This window comes from Mustela putorius, unplaced genomic scaffold (genome assembly GCF_011764305.1).
Source record: "Mustela putorius furo isolate JIRA1106 unplaced genomic scaffold, ASM1176430v1.1 tig00003853_pilon_pilon_pilon, whole genome shotgun sequence".
NCBI classification, from domain to species: domain Eukaryota; kingdom Metazoa; phylum Chordata; class Mammalia; order Carnivora; family Mustelidae; genus Mustela; species Mustela putorius.
The window spans coordinates 5526542-5543872 of record NW_025422005.1 but is presented as its reverse complement, the minus strand read 5'-3'; the positions used below and the strand labels follow the sequence as shown (position 1 = coordinate 5543872).

Below are 17331 nucleotides of genomic sequence, written 5' to 3'. Positions count from 1 at the left end.
CTCATACCCCCTTGCTATATTTCTTCCTTCCTTTCTTCCTTCCTTCCTTTCTTTCTTTTGTTCGTTCGTTCTTGGATTTCTTGTCTTCCTTTCTGCTGGGCCATGGAAAGAATAGCTCCTTCTGCCCTAACGGCTGGCCTTGTGACGCACAGCACTGCCCCTCTGCACCAGCACCACGGTGTCTGTCCCTCAGGGCCTTCCATTGTCAGGCCTCAGTCTTCACCTTCAGGACGTTGTGTTAGCTTGTCCCGATGTGCGCACTCAGATTGGGGTAGAGGCTGTGGAGCAGTTTTCCTGGATCTGGGGTCTCTGTTTTTCCTAACCCCAGCTCACCACCATCTCAGTTTTTTCCTTTTCTTGTTCCTGGAATAACCTAAGTGGCCAGGATTTCCTTGTCATACCTGTGTGATTTCAGTGGAATGCTGTGAAGAAAACATCTGTACATACACTCTGTTGGAAGGCAAGCATTTTCCTTCTTTTCGATTGTTCATTGGTTTTTCTCCATGGCATCTGGCACATGGTAGGCGCTCAGCAGGTACTTGTTGAATGAACGAATGTTCTTGAGATCTAGAAATTCTGCTCTGCTGGGCTGAGGGGAACATCCCATTTCGCCAGTTAGTGGGCAGCTCACAGGTGTGCCTAGAGCAAGCACCATTCCCCTCATCTCCAGCACAGCTGTTCAGAACCAGCTCCTGCTCCTGGTGGCAGAGGGCAGGCCGACTGGGTGGCCTGGAGAAGGAAAGCCCCTCTGAAGCCAGGCTTCTCTCCTGCAGGGGGAGCTGATCACCTTCTATTACTACTGGAAGAAAACCCCTGAGGCAGCCAGCTCCAGGGCCCATCGAAGGCACCGCAGGCAGGCCGTGTTCAGGAGGATCAAGACCCGCACGGCGTCCACACCCGTCAGCACGCCCTCCAGACCCCCCTCCAGCGAGTTCCGTAAGTGAGGGTCTTCACCCACGAGCCGCAGCGCCTTGCCCCCTCTCTGGGCCTGCCCACACAGGCACCCCTGTCAGGGTACAGGTTGGGGAGAGCAGTGTGTGCTGCCTACTATGCAGCATAGTGTGAGGGACATAGCAGAGCCTGCACCGGGTGAGCGCTGACTTGGGGATTTGGTAGGAGAGTTTCAGTAATTATTCATGCATTTATATTTTTAAAATAATCTCAACATCATTTTAATTTTTTTATGAAAATGTAAGGCTTGACCCTGTCTTGGGGTGTTTTCGGTAACTTCAGAGGTTGTCCACTTAGTGGAAGAGGTACTGTTTGAGTTCTGTTGGTATTGTGTTAGGAATAAGATCAGATTAATACTTCCTTCTTTTTCCTCCTGCTTTATCAAGACCCTCCTCTTGGTCCCAGTATGATGTGCAGTGTGATATGATACCTTCCTAAGTCTTCCTAGCTGTCCGCAAACAGCAGTGGGCCTTGCGGTGCTGTCCTGGCCTGGGGCACTCAGCCTGCGGGTTGCTTATGTTGCACATGCAAACAGGAACTAGTCCACTGGTGCTGGGGTTGTGGGGGGAGGTGTAGGACTCGGTGGGGAGGGAGCTCCTCAGGATGCCTGGATGTGTCAGGGAATTCGTATGGCTGTGCTTCGCTGCCCCCATTCCCAGTTGTGGGCATCAGTGTTTGCCACATCAGGATTCAGATGTGACATCAGTCTCCAAATACAGGGTAGGGCAGACCCTTGGGTACCACCCTTCATATGAGTTCTTCGTTCTGTTCACTGGCCCTGAGGAATTCAGAGTGGTCCTTCGTGAACACTGCCCCACCTCAGCCTTCCACGCCGCTCTGACTGGTGGCTTGGAGCCTGGGGCAGGCCACAGGTCACAGGTGGTCCTGGTCTTGGCCAAGCATGATGGTGTCTCCCCCACCCCTGTTGTATTCCTGCCATGCCCAGTGGACCTGAGTTCAGCCAGCGAGGATGACTTTGACAGTGAGGACAGCGAGCAGGAATTGAAGGGGTACGCCTGCCGCCACTGCTTTACCACCAGTAAGTGGGGATCGGGGGGGCGGGGAGTGTTGGGAGCATTCACTGAGACAGGCCAGGCTCAGGCATGTTCTTGTTCTGAACATTTCATGAATCTAGTTCAAGACCTGCCAGAGTGTCACTGGCTTGACATTTGCATTGTGCTTCAGGGTTACCTGAGAAAGCAGAAATCTGTAGCTTTTGTCCCTCCCCCGTTTATAGTCAGTGTGGTTGGGGGGGCGGGGGGTACCTGTGTTTCTGGGAAGCCTGCTTTCAGCTCCTCTTGGGCACCGTGAGAACTGGGAGGGAACGGATATTCCTGAAATCCTCTCCCACCCTGGGAGAGAGCAAGCAGCAGCCAAGCAAGTGACGGGCGTCTGCCTGAGGTCACGGAAGGGCCCTCACCTGCACCTATCTGCCCTACTGCAGCCTCCAAAGACTGGCACCACGGGGGCCGGGAGAACATCCTACTGTGTACAGACTGCCGCATCCACTTCAAGAAATACGGCGAGCTCCCGCCCATTGAGAAGCCCGTGGACCCTCCCCCATTCATGTTCAAACCTGTCAAAGAGGAAGAGGATGGGCTCAGTGGGAAGCATAGCATGAGGACGAGGCGCAGTCGTGGCTCGGTGAGTCCTCAGGGCAGATGACCCGGCCACTTCAGGTTACTAGGATGCTGGGGCTTATCCCTCCCGGGAGGCTGGGAAGCGATTGGTTTCAGGTAGAGAACCATCCTCCTTTAAGGAGTGCTTGGCTTGAAGGTATTATTAGTTTTGTCTGTGGGTCTGGAAAGAGCCTCTGCTCTCTCCCTCCCTTGCACTGTCAGTGGGGTGCATGTCTTGAGCTTACTTTTACAGAGAACTCATCAGTGTCTTGTTCAGTGCAGGCTCTCCGAGTCCCCCAACTTTCCTCTGGCCCCTGGGCCCACCACCTGTAGTGTGGATTCTCTTGTCTACTTAAAACTTGCAGGAGCTTGCTCTTTTTTCTTCCCCCACAATATTTGATTCAGTTTTCAAAACTTCTGGCACATTTTTCTTCTCACTTGTGTAGAGATTCTGTTTTCCAGGTTGGAAATGTGGCAGCTTGGGAGTTGGGGATGCCCAAGGGTCTTCCCTGTAACTGGTCTCCCCAGTGACTCTTGTAGGCATGTAGATGGCACCGTCCACCTTCCTCTGACCCTGCCATCTTGTCAAGGCTGCTGGTGCCCAGGCTGCCTGGCAGATGGACTGATGTGAATCATTGTCCCCCCGTCTCTTCTGCGTGCCATAGCTTTGCAGAAACGTGCTCAAGTGCTTGGTGGTTTTAGGAGCTGAGCTATGTTATTTGACACCTTCTCCCTTTGGTAAATACTATCAGACAAAATCGGCAGGTGTTTGGTTTGGTTTGGGTGAGGAAGTGGGCAGTTCTATGGAATGAACAGAGCGAGGTGATAGGAAGCAGAGTATGTGATCATTCTGGAGAACTTGGCAGAGTAGAGGCCCTCGTGGACTTCTGCCCCCTTAGAAGATCTAGCTTGTTTCTGCCCCACAGCCAGGACCATCTCCGGAGAGGGGTGCTTTGGGTGAACCCACCCAGTCAGCCCCTCCCTTAGTTCCATATTGACCCCCACACAGCAAGGGGCAGCCAGAGGCGCCTGTTGCTCACCAGAGCCTGGGGTCTGCCATCGTGCTGGTGGCAGGCTCTGTTCCTGGGGATGCTGTGTGTGTGCTGGGCTCTAGTCTCACCAGCCTCCGATTTGGGTGGGCAGATGTCTACACTGCGCAGTGGTCGGAAGAAGCAGCCAGCCAGCCCTGATGGTCGCGCCTCACCCATCAATGAAGATATCCGCTCCAGTGGCCGGAACTCACCCAGCGCTGCCAGCACCTCCAGCAACGATAGCAAAGCAGAGACCGTGAAGAAGTCAGCCAAGGTGAGGTGCCTATCCCCCAGGACATTGGGCCAGCTCGGCCCTGCCCTCTCATTAAAGCCCGGGTTGCTGGGGTTGATGTTCAGATTCCTCAGCTATGGGGCTGCAGGTCGTTCCTGGAGCCTCCCTGGGCATCAGCATTGCCCTAGACTAGGGCCACAGATTGCAGCTTAGGGTCTAGGGTCTGGAGAAACGGGGTCCATTGCAGGTCCCAGCACTGACCTTTGAGGACTGTCTCTGCCTTGAGTTTCCCAAGGCCTCAGGGGCAAAGGATAAGGTGTGATTGGAAAGGTCCCTTCCCCCTAAAGCCAAATTATTTCCACCCCCAGGTACTTGTTTCTCCTGACCTCAACTAGTCCCTTCCAGAACATTCTTGCTTCTGGAGATGGAGCTCCGAATTCCAGAGCAATGTGTCAGCGAATCATTACCATTTACCCCTTGGGGCTGATGGGACATCCTCCCTTGTCCTGATGCCCCTCTTGGGCTTTCCCACTGCAGAAGGTGAAGGAGGAAGCCTCATCGCCCCTTAAGAGCAGCAAGCGCCAGCGGGAGAAGGCGGCCTCTGATACGGAGGAAGCCGACAGGACCAGCTCCAAGAAGACGAAAACCCAGGTGAGATGCGCAGCTGAGCCACTAGGACTGTAGCTGGCAGCTAACATCCCTTGAGAGGCCTTGAGCCCAGATCTCCCTGGGACCTAGCAGTGCCCCGTCTCCTAGGGAGAGACGAGAGTGGTTTCCGAGAGTGGCCGGGTCAGAGGGTACCTATGCTCCCTGGGGGCAGGCTTGCCACCTTGTGTGCACAGACCTGTGTTGTGTGCCAGGCGCTAGCACCGCAGGGCAGTGAGAGCCTTTGCTGTCCTAGAGCCATCCTTCCCATCTCTGGCCCTAGGAGATCAGCCGGCCCAACTCGCCATCAGAAGGTGAGGGAGAGAGTTCGGACAGCCGCAGTGTCAACGATGAGGGCAGCAGTGACCCCAAAGACATCGACCAGGACAATCGCAGCACGTCCCCCAGCATCCCCAGCCCCCAGGACAACGAGAGCGACTCAGACTCTTCGGCCCAGCAGCAGATGCTGCAGGCCCAGCCCCCAGCCTTGCAAGGGGCCCCCAGTGCGGCCCCTCCAGTTCCCTCCACTGTCCCACCGGGAGCCCCGCAGCTCCCCACACCAGGGCCCACGCCCTCTGCCACCGCAGGCCCTCCACAGGGCTCGCCCTCAGCCTCCCAGCCCCCTAGCCAGCCACAGGCTCCGGTGGCTTCTGCTCCCCATGCTCATATCCAGCAGGCACCTGCCCTGCACCCACAGCGGCTGCCCTCACCACACCCCCCGCTCCAGCCTCTGACCGTGACAGCTGGCCAGACCTCTGCCCCACCTCACAGCCAGCCCCCGCTGCATAGTCAGGGCCCAGGTGGCCCTCACAGCCTCCAGGCCGGGCCCCTGCTGCAGCACCCAGGCCCCCCTCAGCCCTTTGGCCTCCCTCCCCAGGCCTCTCAAGCATCTGCTCTTCCTCATGCCTCCCTGCAGCCCACGGCCTCGCAGTCAGCCCTGCAGCCCCAGCAGCCCCCACGGGAGCAACCCCTGCCACCGGCCCCCCTGGCCATGCCCCACATCAAGCCCCCACCCACCACGCCCATCCCCCAGCTGCCGGCCCCCCAAGCTCACAAGCACCCACCTCACCTCTCAGGGCCCTCGCCCTTCTCCATGAATGCCAACCTCCCACCCCCTCCAGCACTGAAGCCTCTGAGCTCCCTGTCCACGCACCATCCCCCCTCAGCCCATCCCCCTCCCCTGCAGCTCATGCCTCAGAGCCAGCCCCTGCCCTCCTCCCCTGCACAGCCCCCGGTGCTGACCCAGAGCCAGAGCCTGCCTCCTGCTGCTGCCACTCACCCCCCAGCGGGCCTCCACCAGGTGCCCCCCCAGCCCCCATTTGCCCAGCACCCCTTTGTCCCCGGGGGACCTCCTTCCATCACCCCTCCGACCTGCTCCTCCACCGCCACCCCTCCTGCGGGACCTGGCCCCTCGGCCCAGCCGCCCTGCTCTGCTGCTGTGTCTTCAGGAGGCAGCGGCCCCGGGGGGGCAGCCTGCCCACTCCCCACCGTCCAGATCAAGGAAGAGGCTCTGGATGATGCTGAGGAGCCCGAGAGCCCGCCTCCCCCGCCGAGGAGCCCGTCCCCCGAGCCCACTGTGGTGGACACCCCCAGCCATGCCAGCCAGTCCGCCAGGTACTAGCTTCCCAGGAATGCGGGCACAGCCAGGGCAGGGACAGGCTGGGCAGCTGGGGCAGGCGGAGGCCTTGGCAGGGCCCCAGCGAGAGATGTGGCCTTCTTTAGGTTCTACAAACATCTGGACCGTGGTTACAACTCGTGTGCGCGGACAGACCTGTATTTCATGCCTCTGGCGGGATCCAAACTGGCCAAGAAGAGGGAGGAGGCCATCGAAAAGGCCAAACGGGAGGCTGAGCAGAAAGCACGAGAGGAGCGGGAGCGCGAGAAGGAGAAGGAGAAAGAGCGCGAGCGGGAGCGGGAGCGGGAGCGGGAGGCGGAGAGATCAGCCGTGAGTCGGGGAGCCACCAGGCCACGGGGGGGTCCCGCCCCAGCTCTGCTCTGCGGCTCCCTTTCTCCGGTGCACAGCCCAGCCCCATCCAGGGCACGAGGGAAGCTGCCGGCACAAAGCAGACCGTTCAGCAGGGGCTGGACCGTGTCCTCGCGGCCCAAGCTTGTCCCTGGCTGTGGTCGGGGCTTGCTCTTGTTGGGGCGGACGGACCACCTTGGCTGGCGGGTGCGGGAGAGCAGCAGGGCTGGGCCCGGCTCTGCAGAGTGAGTGCCTGCCCCTCACAGCCTTCCCTTCCTTCAGCAGAAGGCGTCCAGCTCGGCCCACGAAGGCCGCCTCAGCGACCCCCAGCTCAGTGGTCCTGGCCACCTGCGGCCATCCTTCGAGCCGCCACCAACCACCATTGCCGCGGTGCCTCCTTATATCGGGCCCGACACACCTGCCCTTCGGACTCTGAGCGAGTACGCTCGGCCTCACGTCATGTCACCCACCAACCGCAACCACCCCTTCTACATGCCCCTCAACCCCACTGACCCTCTGCTGGCCTACCACATGCCCGGCCTCTACAATGTGGACCCCACCATCCGGGAGCGGGAGCTCCGGGAGCGGGAGATCCGGGAGCGGGAGATCCGGGAGCGGGAGCTGCGGGAGAGGATGAAGCCAGGCTTCGAGGTGAAGCCCCCGGAGCTGGACCCCTTGCACCCAGCCACCAACCCCATGGAGCACTTCGCCCGGCACAGCGCCCTCACCATCCCCCCCACGGCGGGCCCCCACCCTTTCGCTTCTTTCCACCCGGGCCTGAACCCCCTGGAGAGGGAGAGACTGGCCCTGGCGGGCCCCCAGCTGCGGCCCGAGATGAGCTACCCTGATAGACTGGCGGCCGAGCGGATCCACGCAGAGCGCATGGCGTCGCTGACCAGCGACCCTCTGGCCCGCCTGCAGATGTTCAACGTGACCCCGCACCACCACCAGCACTCCCACATCCACTCACACCTCCACCTCCACCAGCAGGACCCCCTCCACCAAGGTGGGGGCCCCTGGGGCTGGGCTGGGAGGGTGCTGTGGGTTGAGTTCTGGGGGGACAGGGCGCAGGCCAGAGAGGGAGCCGCTGTCTGCACGCAGAGGCAGTTCTTTCCGAAAGGCATCCTTCCTTCCTGCCGGAGCTGGGGGCAGTCGGCCTCGGTGCGGGGTCCTCTCGCCGCCTCCCTCCCCCGCAGCCTTGGCCTCCGCCCAGCCCCTCAGTGCTCCAGAACACTGAGTCACCCTGGGGCCCTTTGCTTCTGGTCTCCTGGAGGAAGCTGGGGTTTTTGGCCCTGGGCTTCCATGCCAGGGAGAGTGGGAAGTGACCTGTGCTCACTGAGTCCCGTTAACGGTGGGAGCTGGGGCCTGAGGAGCGGGGCAAGGGCATTGGAGCCCAGGTGGAGGCCCTGGGGTATCTTTCAGTGAGAACTTAAAGAACAGCCCTCCTGTTCCCTCTTGGGGTACAGGGCCTGGGCTTTTCCTGGCTCATCTGGTGAAGGCCACCCAGTGCTCTCCACTCTGGGAATGAGCTCCCAAAGGTCTGCCAACTGGCCAGCTGGGCCGAAGGCAGAGACCGGCACAGCCGGAGTCCCTGCTCCGTCTACAGCTCTGCAGACCTGCTGGATGGGGCGGGAGGAGCTCGGCCTGTGCCCTGCACCCAAGGCCTGCCATGGCGTCCACAGGGCACAGCCCACATGTAGGACTTCTGAGTGGGCAGACCTGCCCCCGTGCTGAGGAGGAGGGTGACTGCTAGGGCGACCCTTGGCTCTCTGCATACCCAACCCCGATTCAGGAGCCTGGACTCTGTTCAGGCAGATGGTTCTGGAGAAGCCTGGGAGCTGTCACTTTCACTCTACAGTCCTGACACCTGGAGCCTTGAGGCCACCCGGCATGGGCCGTGTGAGCCCTGGTGTCACCAGTGGGTGTGTCTCAACCAGCTATTTGAGAGTAGGCAGTCATCCGTCCATACGACATTCATCCACTTGACAGATAGTCACAGAGCACCTGGGGTACGTCCGGCACAGTTGTAGATGCTGACAACAAGCCTGTCCGCTTTTGCGTCCCGACGCAGAGGCAGTCAGCCAATGCATCTCGGGATGTGGAGAGCAGTCAGGGTTCTGGAGGACAGCTAACCGGGGGAGGGAACGGGAGCTGGGAGCAAGGCTGCTGTGAGAAAGCCACGAGAAAGCCTGGTCAAGAAGGTAACTGTGGAGCAGGCTTGACAGGGCAATGGGGCCCCGGGCCTAGGAGGAGAAAGTGGGGCTTCGTGCGCCGCCTCCCTGCTCACCGCGCAGGGTATCTGGCCGCTCCCACTCTGCTGACCCCTGTGGGTTCTGTGGGTGAAGGGCCAGGGAGGAGGCTCTGGGCAGTGTTGCCAGTCCAGCCGACAGCTGGGGTGAGACACGCTGGCTGTAGCACGACTAGAGTGACCCCGGGTCCCCTGCAGACCTGGCAGGTGCACGGCAGGCCTCAGGTGTTCAGCCAAGTAGGCTCTGATGAGCAAAGTCCTCAACAAAACAGCGTGGGGTAGACTGCCTTAGGGGTGCTCGGGAAAGAGCAGAGAATATCGTGTATCAGTTTATCTCCGTGTTACGTTCTGGAACTTTGCTGCAGGTTAGGGAGGGGGCAGCCACTCTGGGTCAGCACTTGGTGGCCCTGGTGGCCAGGAGCTGGCTGTGGTTGAGGAGGAGGTCACTGGTAATTACGGCCGAGGAGGGCGGACAGGGAGGGAGCCCCAGAGCCCTGCTCCGCCCTGCAATCTGGACTTCTGCCTCTCTTCCAGGCTCAGCAGGCCCAGTGCACCCGCTGGTTGACCCCCTGACCGCTGGTCCTCACCTGGCTCGCTTTCCCTACCCCCCCGGCACTCTCCCCAACCCTCTGCTTGGACAGCCCCCCCATGAGCACGAGATGCTTCGTCATCCAGTTTTTGGTAAGAACGCGCCTGGGAGAGGAGGGGGCAGTGTGAGAGCTGGGTGGGTGTCTGATGTCCCCTTCGGTCAGTCGTTCGTCCGCCTATTCAACAAATCACCTCCCGGGAGCCAGGCAGGCAGACCCAGCCCAGAGAGCTGGGGTGGAGCAGTGTAAGGGCGTCCCCGGAGCCAGGACAAGGACAGTGTGATGTGAAGGAGGGACGGAGGCACTGGAGCCCAGCTGAGGGCTCGGGGTGGGGCTCCTGAAGCAGTGAGAGGCTGAGTCCTGAAACCTTGAGGACCAGGCGGTGTATATTCCGTCCTCTCCTCCCCTCCGCCCCCAGGGTCAGGGATCCGGGTGGGGGGGCGCTTTGGGCCTCCTCTCTCGGGTCGGGGGTGGGGGGCTCTGCTGCACAGGCCCCTCGCCCCTCCCCTCAGGAGCCTGGCTCCTGACCTGACAGCCTTGCTGGCCCCTCGCTCCCTGGCCGCCTCCGTGGCCTTTCTGGATCGAAGGCTCTTCTGTGTTTGGCAGGTACCCCCTATCCCCGAGACCTGCCCGGGGCCATCCCACCCCCCATGTCTGCAGCCCACCAGCTGCAGGCCATGCACGCCCAGTCAGCAGAGCTGCAGAGACTGGCCATGGAGCAGCAGTGGCTGCACGGACACCCCCACATGCATGGCGGCCACCTACCAAGTCAGGAGGACTATTACAGGTGAGGTGGGGAGGGGCCGGCGTGGTGGGGTGGGGGGTGCTCTCCGTCTGAGCCCAGGCTCCCCCATGCCCCACCTGGGGGCTCCCACATACCCCACCTGGGGGCCACCGGCCCAGCCTAACCATCACCCCTCCTGGCGGTGCCCACGGCGCTCCTTCCATATCAGCAAGTGTCAGACCCCCTCCCAGTGGCTCTGCGGGCCCAGGCCTCTGGCCTCTGGTCTCTGGGGACTCGGACAGAGCCATCTTGGTGGGAGGGAGGGGCAGAGGAGGGTCATCATGCACGCCTAACCCACCTGCCCGGGCTTGGTGCTGAATACTTTCTCTTTCTGTTTGCTTTCTAGTCGACTGAAGAAAGAAGGTGACAAGCAGTTATAAGTTATTTATTTGTTAGCGCTGGCTGTGGAAACCCCAATTCTTGGGGGGAGAAACAGGACTTTTTACATACAATATGAGCTACAAAAGCAAAAAGAATATCTTCTAAAGATTTCTTTATATATTTAAAAACCCCACAACTAAAAATGTTATCAGCATAATAGTGTTTGTTTGTAGAGAGGATTCCTCGAGACTGGTTTGGGTGCTCCTGCATGACAGTCCCCCAGAAACTTAGTGAGTCCTGGACTGGACTGAACATTCAGAAAACTTTCCCTGCAATCTTGGGGTTTGGCTTTAGTTTTCTTTTCCTTCCTTGATTTCTTGGTAGGTGCTAGAATCCAGTACACACCCTTCACTGTGCGTGCAGACACACTCAGTTACGTGTGTTCCAGAACCCACGAGGTTTGCAGATAGGTGGCATATGAGTTTGGAATCCAAGAGCTATAATTTTTAAAAAAAACTTTTATTTTAATACATTGTAGGAGATCTTCATAATTTGAGAAAGTTCTGCAGCATGGCTTTTTATGTCTGTAAATAAATAATTTTAGAATGGCATTTTTTTTCTTCCACAAACTATTCTGATCTATTTTTTCCAGCCATGTCACTAATTGTGAATTCCTACCAGCTATTGACAGAATACAGAGTTGATTTTTTAATAAAAAGTTATATATAATTATCCCTTTAATTAAAGGGAACAGGTGGGCGTTACTAATCGCAAACGGGCAGAGGCTTGAGACGTGGGGCCGTCGCAGCAGGGAGCACCCGGAGGTCCGCAGGGACAGTGTGACAGACCGTCGCTTTGTTTTGCTGCCTTGATTTTCACTTCCGTCTGTTTCTAGCTTGGGCTTTGCCAGAAGTGCAGGTATCTGTTAGATGAAACCGTTCTTCTTTTGTCCCAGGAGTGCAGGAGTTAAGTGTCCACCTTGTTCTGTCTCTGCAGGATAGAAAGCACATGTTTCTGTGTGTCTGATTGTAGAATCCCTTATAGGTTTCTGTGCACACACGTTTGGTTGTTCTGGATCAACTGCCTTTTTAAATACTCTGACAATTTCATAAACATTCTAGAAAATTCAAGAAAACACGATTCCCTGCAAAGAACTCCTCACACATGCTTGCCAAAGGAATCTGTTTGAGAAAAAACCCTGCCCTGTGTGTGTCATCATTAGGGTCCTCCTGTGGGGAGGCCAGGTCCTCTGGCCATGCAGCTGGAGGCCTCGGAGTTGGCACAGTTGTGGGTGGCGGCCTGCGCACCTCCCCCAGGAGGCGGTCCATGCACGGTGACCCACATCACATGGGGACACCATGTTGAGTCCCACCGTTCCTCCTGGGGGCAGGAGCAGGAGTCGCAGCTGCCGATGTGGAATGAGAAGGCAGGCTTCCTTCCACCTGGGAGCTGCCAGCCCGAGGGCTCCGGCCGGTCTGCGGAGCGCCCACCTCTCCTTTCTGAGTCACGGGCATGGTGTGCTTTCTCCAGGGCGGGGGACCTGGGGATGTCTGCACCCGGGGATTCGGCCTCCCATCTGGGTGCGATCTTCTCTGTTCCTCCCCCTTCAGACTCTTGAGGGCTGCTTCTGCCATTGCATGTGGTAGTCCCAGCGGAGAACTGCTCGACAAGACAGAGCGCCCGGGGCTCGGGAGTGTGGGGTGTGGGGTGTGGCCAGGACTGGAACTCAGTTCAGGGGTCAGACGCGCCAGAGGCTGGCGCGTTGACCCAGAAGCCAGCAGGCAGATTTTGGGTTCTGGACTCAAACCTGCATCGGGGGCATTTCCAGTTTCTACTTAAACTGTTTGGTTTCAGTTGGGACAGACAGGATTGTTTTGTCTGCTGGGGATATTCTGGAAATGTTTGTCGTTTTCCTCTTTCATTTTCTCCCGTTCCATTTCTGCCTTAACTTCAGCTCCTTAGAGGGAGGCAAGCTCAAAGGAGCCCTGTGTGCCCAGACCCAGTGTGCGCGGGCCAGAGGCGCTTGTTTCCTCCGGGGACAGGGCCGGCCCGAGGCCCCCACCTCCTCCGCATCTTTGTTTTCCTTTCGGTGGAACACGGTGCCTGCCACTCAGACCTTCCTGACCGCCTCTCTGTGTCACCCGTTTTTCCAAAGAAGAGACAGAGTGAAGTACTTGCCGGTCTCTACTTGAAGACTGTCTGAAGGTGTTTTCTCGTTAGGTTTCGGTTCTCCCCCACATCCCAAGGTGAAGCACCGAGATTCCGCCGTTTGAGAACCTTCGACCCGACACCCTCACTGGCTCAGCTACGGTGTGTTCAGGAGGCCCCAGACCTTCACGGTGTCTTTGAAGCCCGACCCCTTGGTTTCCTTTTGGATTTTCCTTCCTTTTGTTTGAAGTTTGGTTTGGCTTCTCCGTGTCCTGTACGCGTCTTGTCGAATGTTGTTGGGATTGATCTTCGCGCTTCGCTGTGGCAGCAGAGCGGAGTGTACATTCTGGTTCGCGACGTTTATATATATCTTGAAGCTAAATGTATATATGAGTAGTTTGCCATGAGATAACACAGTGTAAACAGAGTAGACACCCAGAAATCGTGACTTCTGTGTTCTCTCCATTTGAGTATTTTGTAATTTTTTTGAGATATTTGTGGACATAAATAAAACCAAGCTACACCGCAGCAGCTGGGTGTGGACCAGTGGCCTGTGTCTCATTCCTGGGGCGGGGGGGAGATCTTGGCAGCTGCCCCTGCCTAGGTCCCCCAGGCTGGGGATGGGGCAGAGGGGAGAGTTGGGGTCTCTGCTGTTTCCGGCTCAATGTTTGCCTACCCTTAAAGTGGCTTCCAGAAAGATGATTCTCTGCCGTGTCTGGTAGGAAGGGTTTCTCTCAGTGCTCTCAGGAGTGCTCCGACCTCCAGTTGGAGATTGTCGGCGCCCACAGTGAGCATACCCACGCAGCAGAACGGGCCTGGGGGAGGAGGACACTAGCGCCGGGGACATCTCTCCTCACTCAGATCTCTTTCTCCCCCTGCCACTTGCCCACACTTCTAATTTGTGACCCTCTACGGTGAATGGGCATACAGCTCCTTCCCTGCTTGGAGGACAGGTCTGAAGCTAACCACCGGTGCAGTGGCCTCCTCCAGCCATCCCCTCTCTGCCCTGCCAGCGCGTCAGCCCACCCTCAGAGCTGCCCTCCAGTGTCCCGATGCAGTCTAGCGCCCGAGAGCGGAGCGAGGCAGCTGATGGCTGGGAGGGTGTGGATGTGGCTGTGGGGAGAAGCAGGCATCGGAACGGATTCCGGCTCAGCTTTCGGAGACTGTCAAGGGCTTTTTCCTAAAGCTTCAAGACTATCACTGCAAGACTATTGCCTTTCCGTCTGGAGTATGGGCTTCCAGATGCCCTGGGAGACGGAGCAAGAGCGACCCTGTTGATGAACTGCCTTCCAATGGGGCTGACTGCCTGGTGGTGGCAAAGGCTTGGGGAGTGGCTCATGTCACTGCCTAGTTGAGGGCGGGACAGTTCTGCCAAGCAGAGGACCCTGAGGGGCATACCCACTGATGGCCCTAGAGGCAGGTCTGTGTTCTCTGATGGCAGGCATCCTGCTCAGCAACTTGGGTGGTCGGGGGGATAGAGTTGAGGGGTCTGCCAGAGTAGGCATAGGGGGCACAAGTGACGGTCATTCTGGATCATGGATGAGAAGGCGGGAGTGGCAGGGGGTGCAGAGGGAAGGGGGAGCGGCCAGAGCCGCCTTTGCCGGTTTCTTACCTAGAGCGCGCACTCTCTGACCGTAGCGTCAGGCCTAGACCTACGAACTACAAGTTCCAGACAGGTTGAAGTATCAGGCTGTGGTGTCTGTGAATGGGTACTTAGATTGATGCTGCAGAAAGACCCTTGGATCAGAGCTGCTCAGGCCATAGTTGTCAGGTGTGGACAGCTGTGGCCATTGTCCCTGCCCTGCCCTGCCGCCTTCTGAGGCAGAGAGCCTGCGGCAGTGACCGTCTGCTGCTGGATCCATGGGGAGGACGAAGCCACTGGGGCCCTGGCTCTGCCCTCGCCTCTCGCCACCTGGATGAACGGGCATTGGTGTCCCCGTGGATGGACCCTCGGCTTGGGCTGAGGTCCTGGTGGCTCCACCGCCCCTCTGGTTAGGGAGCTGAGAAGCGTGAGCTATGAAATGGCACTCGGCAGGGCTGGGTGCGCGGTCACTGTGTTGACAAATGCCTACGGTAAGTCCAGGGGAACGGGGCAGCTCAGCGAGGCACCACCTGGGCGAACTGAGGCCACTTACGCATAGGGCAGGGACGCATGACAGCATCAGCAGTGATCTCCCATGCCGACACGGAGTTATAAGACCTTCAAATGCCAGGAACGCGGAGCCGAACACATGCAGGTGCAGTGGCTGACAAGGGACGGGCAGGGCTGGAGTGCTTCTGGCCAGAAGCTTGTGGGAGCCTGAGCGGCGTGATCCAGTGCCAACGCAGACCTTAGCGGCTGCCCTCGGCCTCTCCCGGACAACCCACTCAGCTCCTGGACTCAAAAGCTGTGGAATCCCAACAAGACCAGTTATACCAGACAGCTGGGGTCAAGCCACAGGCCCCAGGACCAGTAGAAGTATCTGTCCTGCACTAGACCTCCGAGCTGTGGAGACCTCAAGGGACAGAGGGACCCTGGGCCTCCCTGTCTCCTTCCCAGAGCGACTCCGCAGACCAGTCTGCGGGGGGAGGTGGCCGTGGGGCTGGCTGTCCAACGGGCTGCCTCGGGCTGCTGGAGAAAGTGAGCTCTGGAGGCCTGGGACTCGTGGCGGGCAGGGGCCCTGCGGGAGGCAGGCTGTCGGAGCTGCAGTGTCTCTTGTGGCTGAAGCCCGTGGCCCGGGAACGGCAAGTGCTTCACCACAGGGCTTGCCCACATCCCTGGTTCTCTGTTCTGCAGTTCCGGTCCGTGGAGGTCTCCGTATCTGTGGTGTCCCCTCACTGGGTCCTGGGCTGCCCCAGGGTGCTCTGGCAGCTTGCCTTCCAGACTCCGAATCTCTGACCCAGGGCGGCTCTTCGCCAAGAACAGCTTGCAAGTCTTGGGTAATTGTTTCCTTCTGGCATATTAGGGACCCAGGCCGCAGAAGCTGCGCCTGCATTCCCCGACCCCGACCGGGGTTCCAGGCGTGGAAGGCACTTGCTTTGCAAATGTTTGCTGACCGAGAATGAACAGGCACCTGCAGGGGAGGGCTCCTCAGTGCACCGACCGGGTGTGCTGTTGAGTCGTAGGCCTGGGTGACCAGAGAGAAGAAGCGCCTTTGGCCCCATTCACAAAGCTGGTCACTACTGGGGCACCTGAAGTGACCCTCTTAAGTTTCTCTCAATCCTGCCATCCCCTGACCACCTGAGCCTGCTCTGAGATCTCCCAGCCCCTCTGGCTCTGGCCTTGGTCTGCCCCATTCGATGTTTGGGTCGGGAGAGGGCATCTGCTTCACCGTGGTCAACCCTGCAGTGTGGACACCCAATGTAGCGAACTAGACTAAAAGCAGAACCTTAATGCCCTTCTTAGTAGACCTTCCAGCCTGTGGCGGGCATGGTGTTTAAGAGCGGATGTCTGTGTACCTGTCCCCCAGCTGTCTGTCCAAGGTCGCCCCTGCTCCTCTTACTTTTGCCCGGACTCTGCTGTGCTTCATGCCGCAGAAGACGCCACTCCTGGTCCCGACCACCAGGTGGCGGCGTCCGTCAAGCCCTGGTGGCGTTCTTCCCGTCACAGGGCCTGAAGGGACAGGTCACCGCAGAAGCGTGGGAGACAGGTGGCCGGAAAGGGGGCCGAGGGCTGCGGGTGGCGCGGGTTGGGCCCAGCATGGATGCTACGGCAGGGAAGGCTGTTGGGAGGTCAGGAGGTGCCTCTCTGCGGTGTTCAGCTGTATTCCCCACGCTGGGCCATACACTGTAGGTGCTCAGCAAACTCTGGCTGAGTGACGGTCACCCCATGATCACCTCAGCCATGGTGATTTCTAGCATGATGGCCCTTGAAGCTCCCCGAGAGTTCCCCTAAGCCACCACTGCCCTAAGGGTCCTGTACCGCAAGTATGCCCCCATCTCAGGACATCTCCTCTCCTCTGAGTCTTTCAGGAAGAGGGTCCTCAGAGGCCCTCCGACCTGCTCACGGCCAGGACGACGGCACAGCATCCGCAGACCCTGCCTGCGTGACCTGGAGGTCCCTGAAGCTGAGCGCCCCAGTACATAGCAGGCCCTGGCCATTGTCAGTTCTGTCACATTCCCTCAAAACCTATGACCCAAGGCACCTGGGCGGCCCAGTCGGTTAGGCGACTGCCTTCGGCTCAGGTTGTGATCCCGGGGTCCTGGGATCGAGTCCCACATCGGGCTCCCTGTTCTGTGGGGAGCCTGCTTCTCCCTCTCCCTCTGCCTGCCACTCCCCCTGCTTATGCTCTCTGTGTCTCTCTGTCAAATAAGTAAATAAAATCCTTAAAAATAAAAACCTGTGACCCGGTGTGATGGGCACCTTGACCAGTGCCCGTATCCCAGCCCAGGATCTAGGGTTAGTCCAACAGTCTGGGAAGATAGAAACCAGACAGGTGAAGCCTGTGGTTTCACAACTGGCCCCCTGGCCCCACGTTCAGTGTCTGCTGTAGATGCTGTGGGCCGCAGGCAGACGCACTGGTGTGTGCATTCCCGCGCAGCAGCAAGGGGCGAGTGCCCGTTTTCCAAGTTTGCTGAGTGGAAAGTCAGGAATGGCATCAGTCAGGAGTGCCCGGTTTTAGTGGCTTGGAGGGCGTCAGTCTCATCACGGGTCCGTGGAGCAAAGGCTTCCCTTCCCTTCCCTTTCCTCTTACCGTGACCAGACAGAGACAGACTTCGGGGAAGGACCACGGCAGCTCACCCTTTGCTCCAGAAACTTTTTAAGCAGCATGAGGTCTGGAGTCAGAACCCCTGGTACAAGCATGTGACCCTGTGTGACCTGG

At 58.7% G+C, this 17331-nt stretch overlaps 1 protein-coding gene across 5 annotated transcripts in view; it reads left to right on the top strand.

Moving 5' to 3' along the window:
* The window catches only part of RERE (arginine-glutamic acid dipeptide repeats), a 425837-nt gene extending 412780 nt beyond the window's left edge, over positions 1–13057 (top strand). For 4 of the 5 annotated variants that reach the window (XM_013064588.2, XM_004768622.3, XM_013064587.2 and 1 more), the window contains 11 exons: positions 774–936; positions 1898–1990; positions 2396–2595; positions 3714–3875; positions 4371–4484; positions 4762–6092; positions 6201–6423; positions 6724–7447; positions 9224–9370; positions 9883–10063; positions 10407–13057. In XM_013064588.2, coding sequence (XP_012920042.1) covers positions 774–936; positions 1898–1990; positions 2396–2595; positions 3714–3875; positions 4371–4484; positions 4762–6092; positions 6201–6423; positions 6724–7447; positions 9224–9370; positions 9883–10063; positions 10407–10440 — 3372 coding nt within the window. In that variant the 3' untranslated portion in view covers positions 10441–13057. The remainder of the gene's footprint in view (positions 1–773; positions 937–1897; positions 1991–2395; positions 2596–3713; positions 3876–4370; positions 4485–4761; positions 6093–6200; positions 6424–6723; positions 7448–9223; positions 9371–9882; positions 10064–10406) is intronic. The other variant, XM_004768623.3, reaches the window with a different exon arrangement.
* The last annotated feature ends 4274 nt before the right edge of the window (positions 13058–17331 follow it).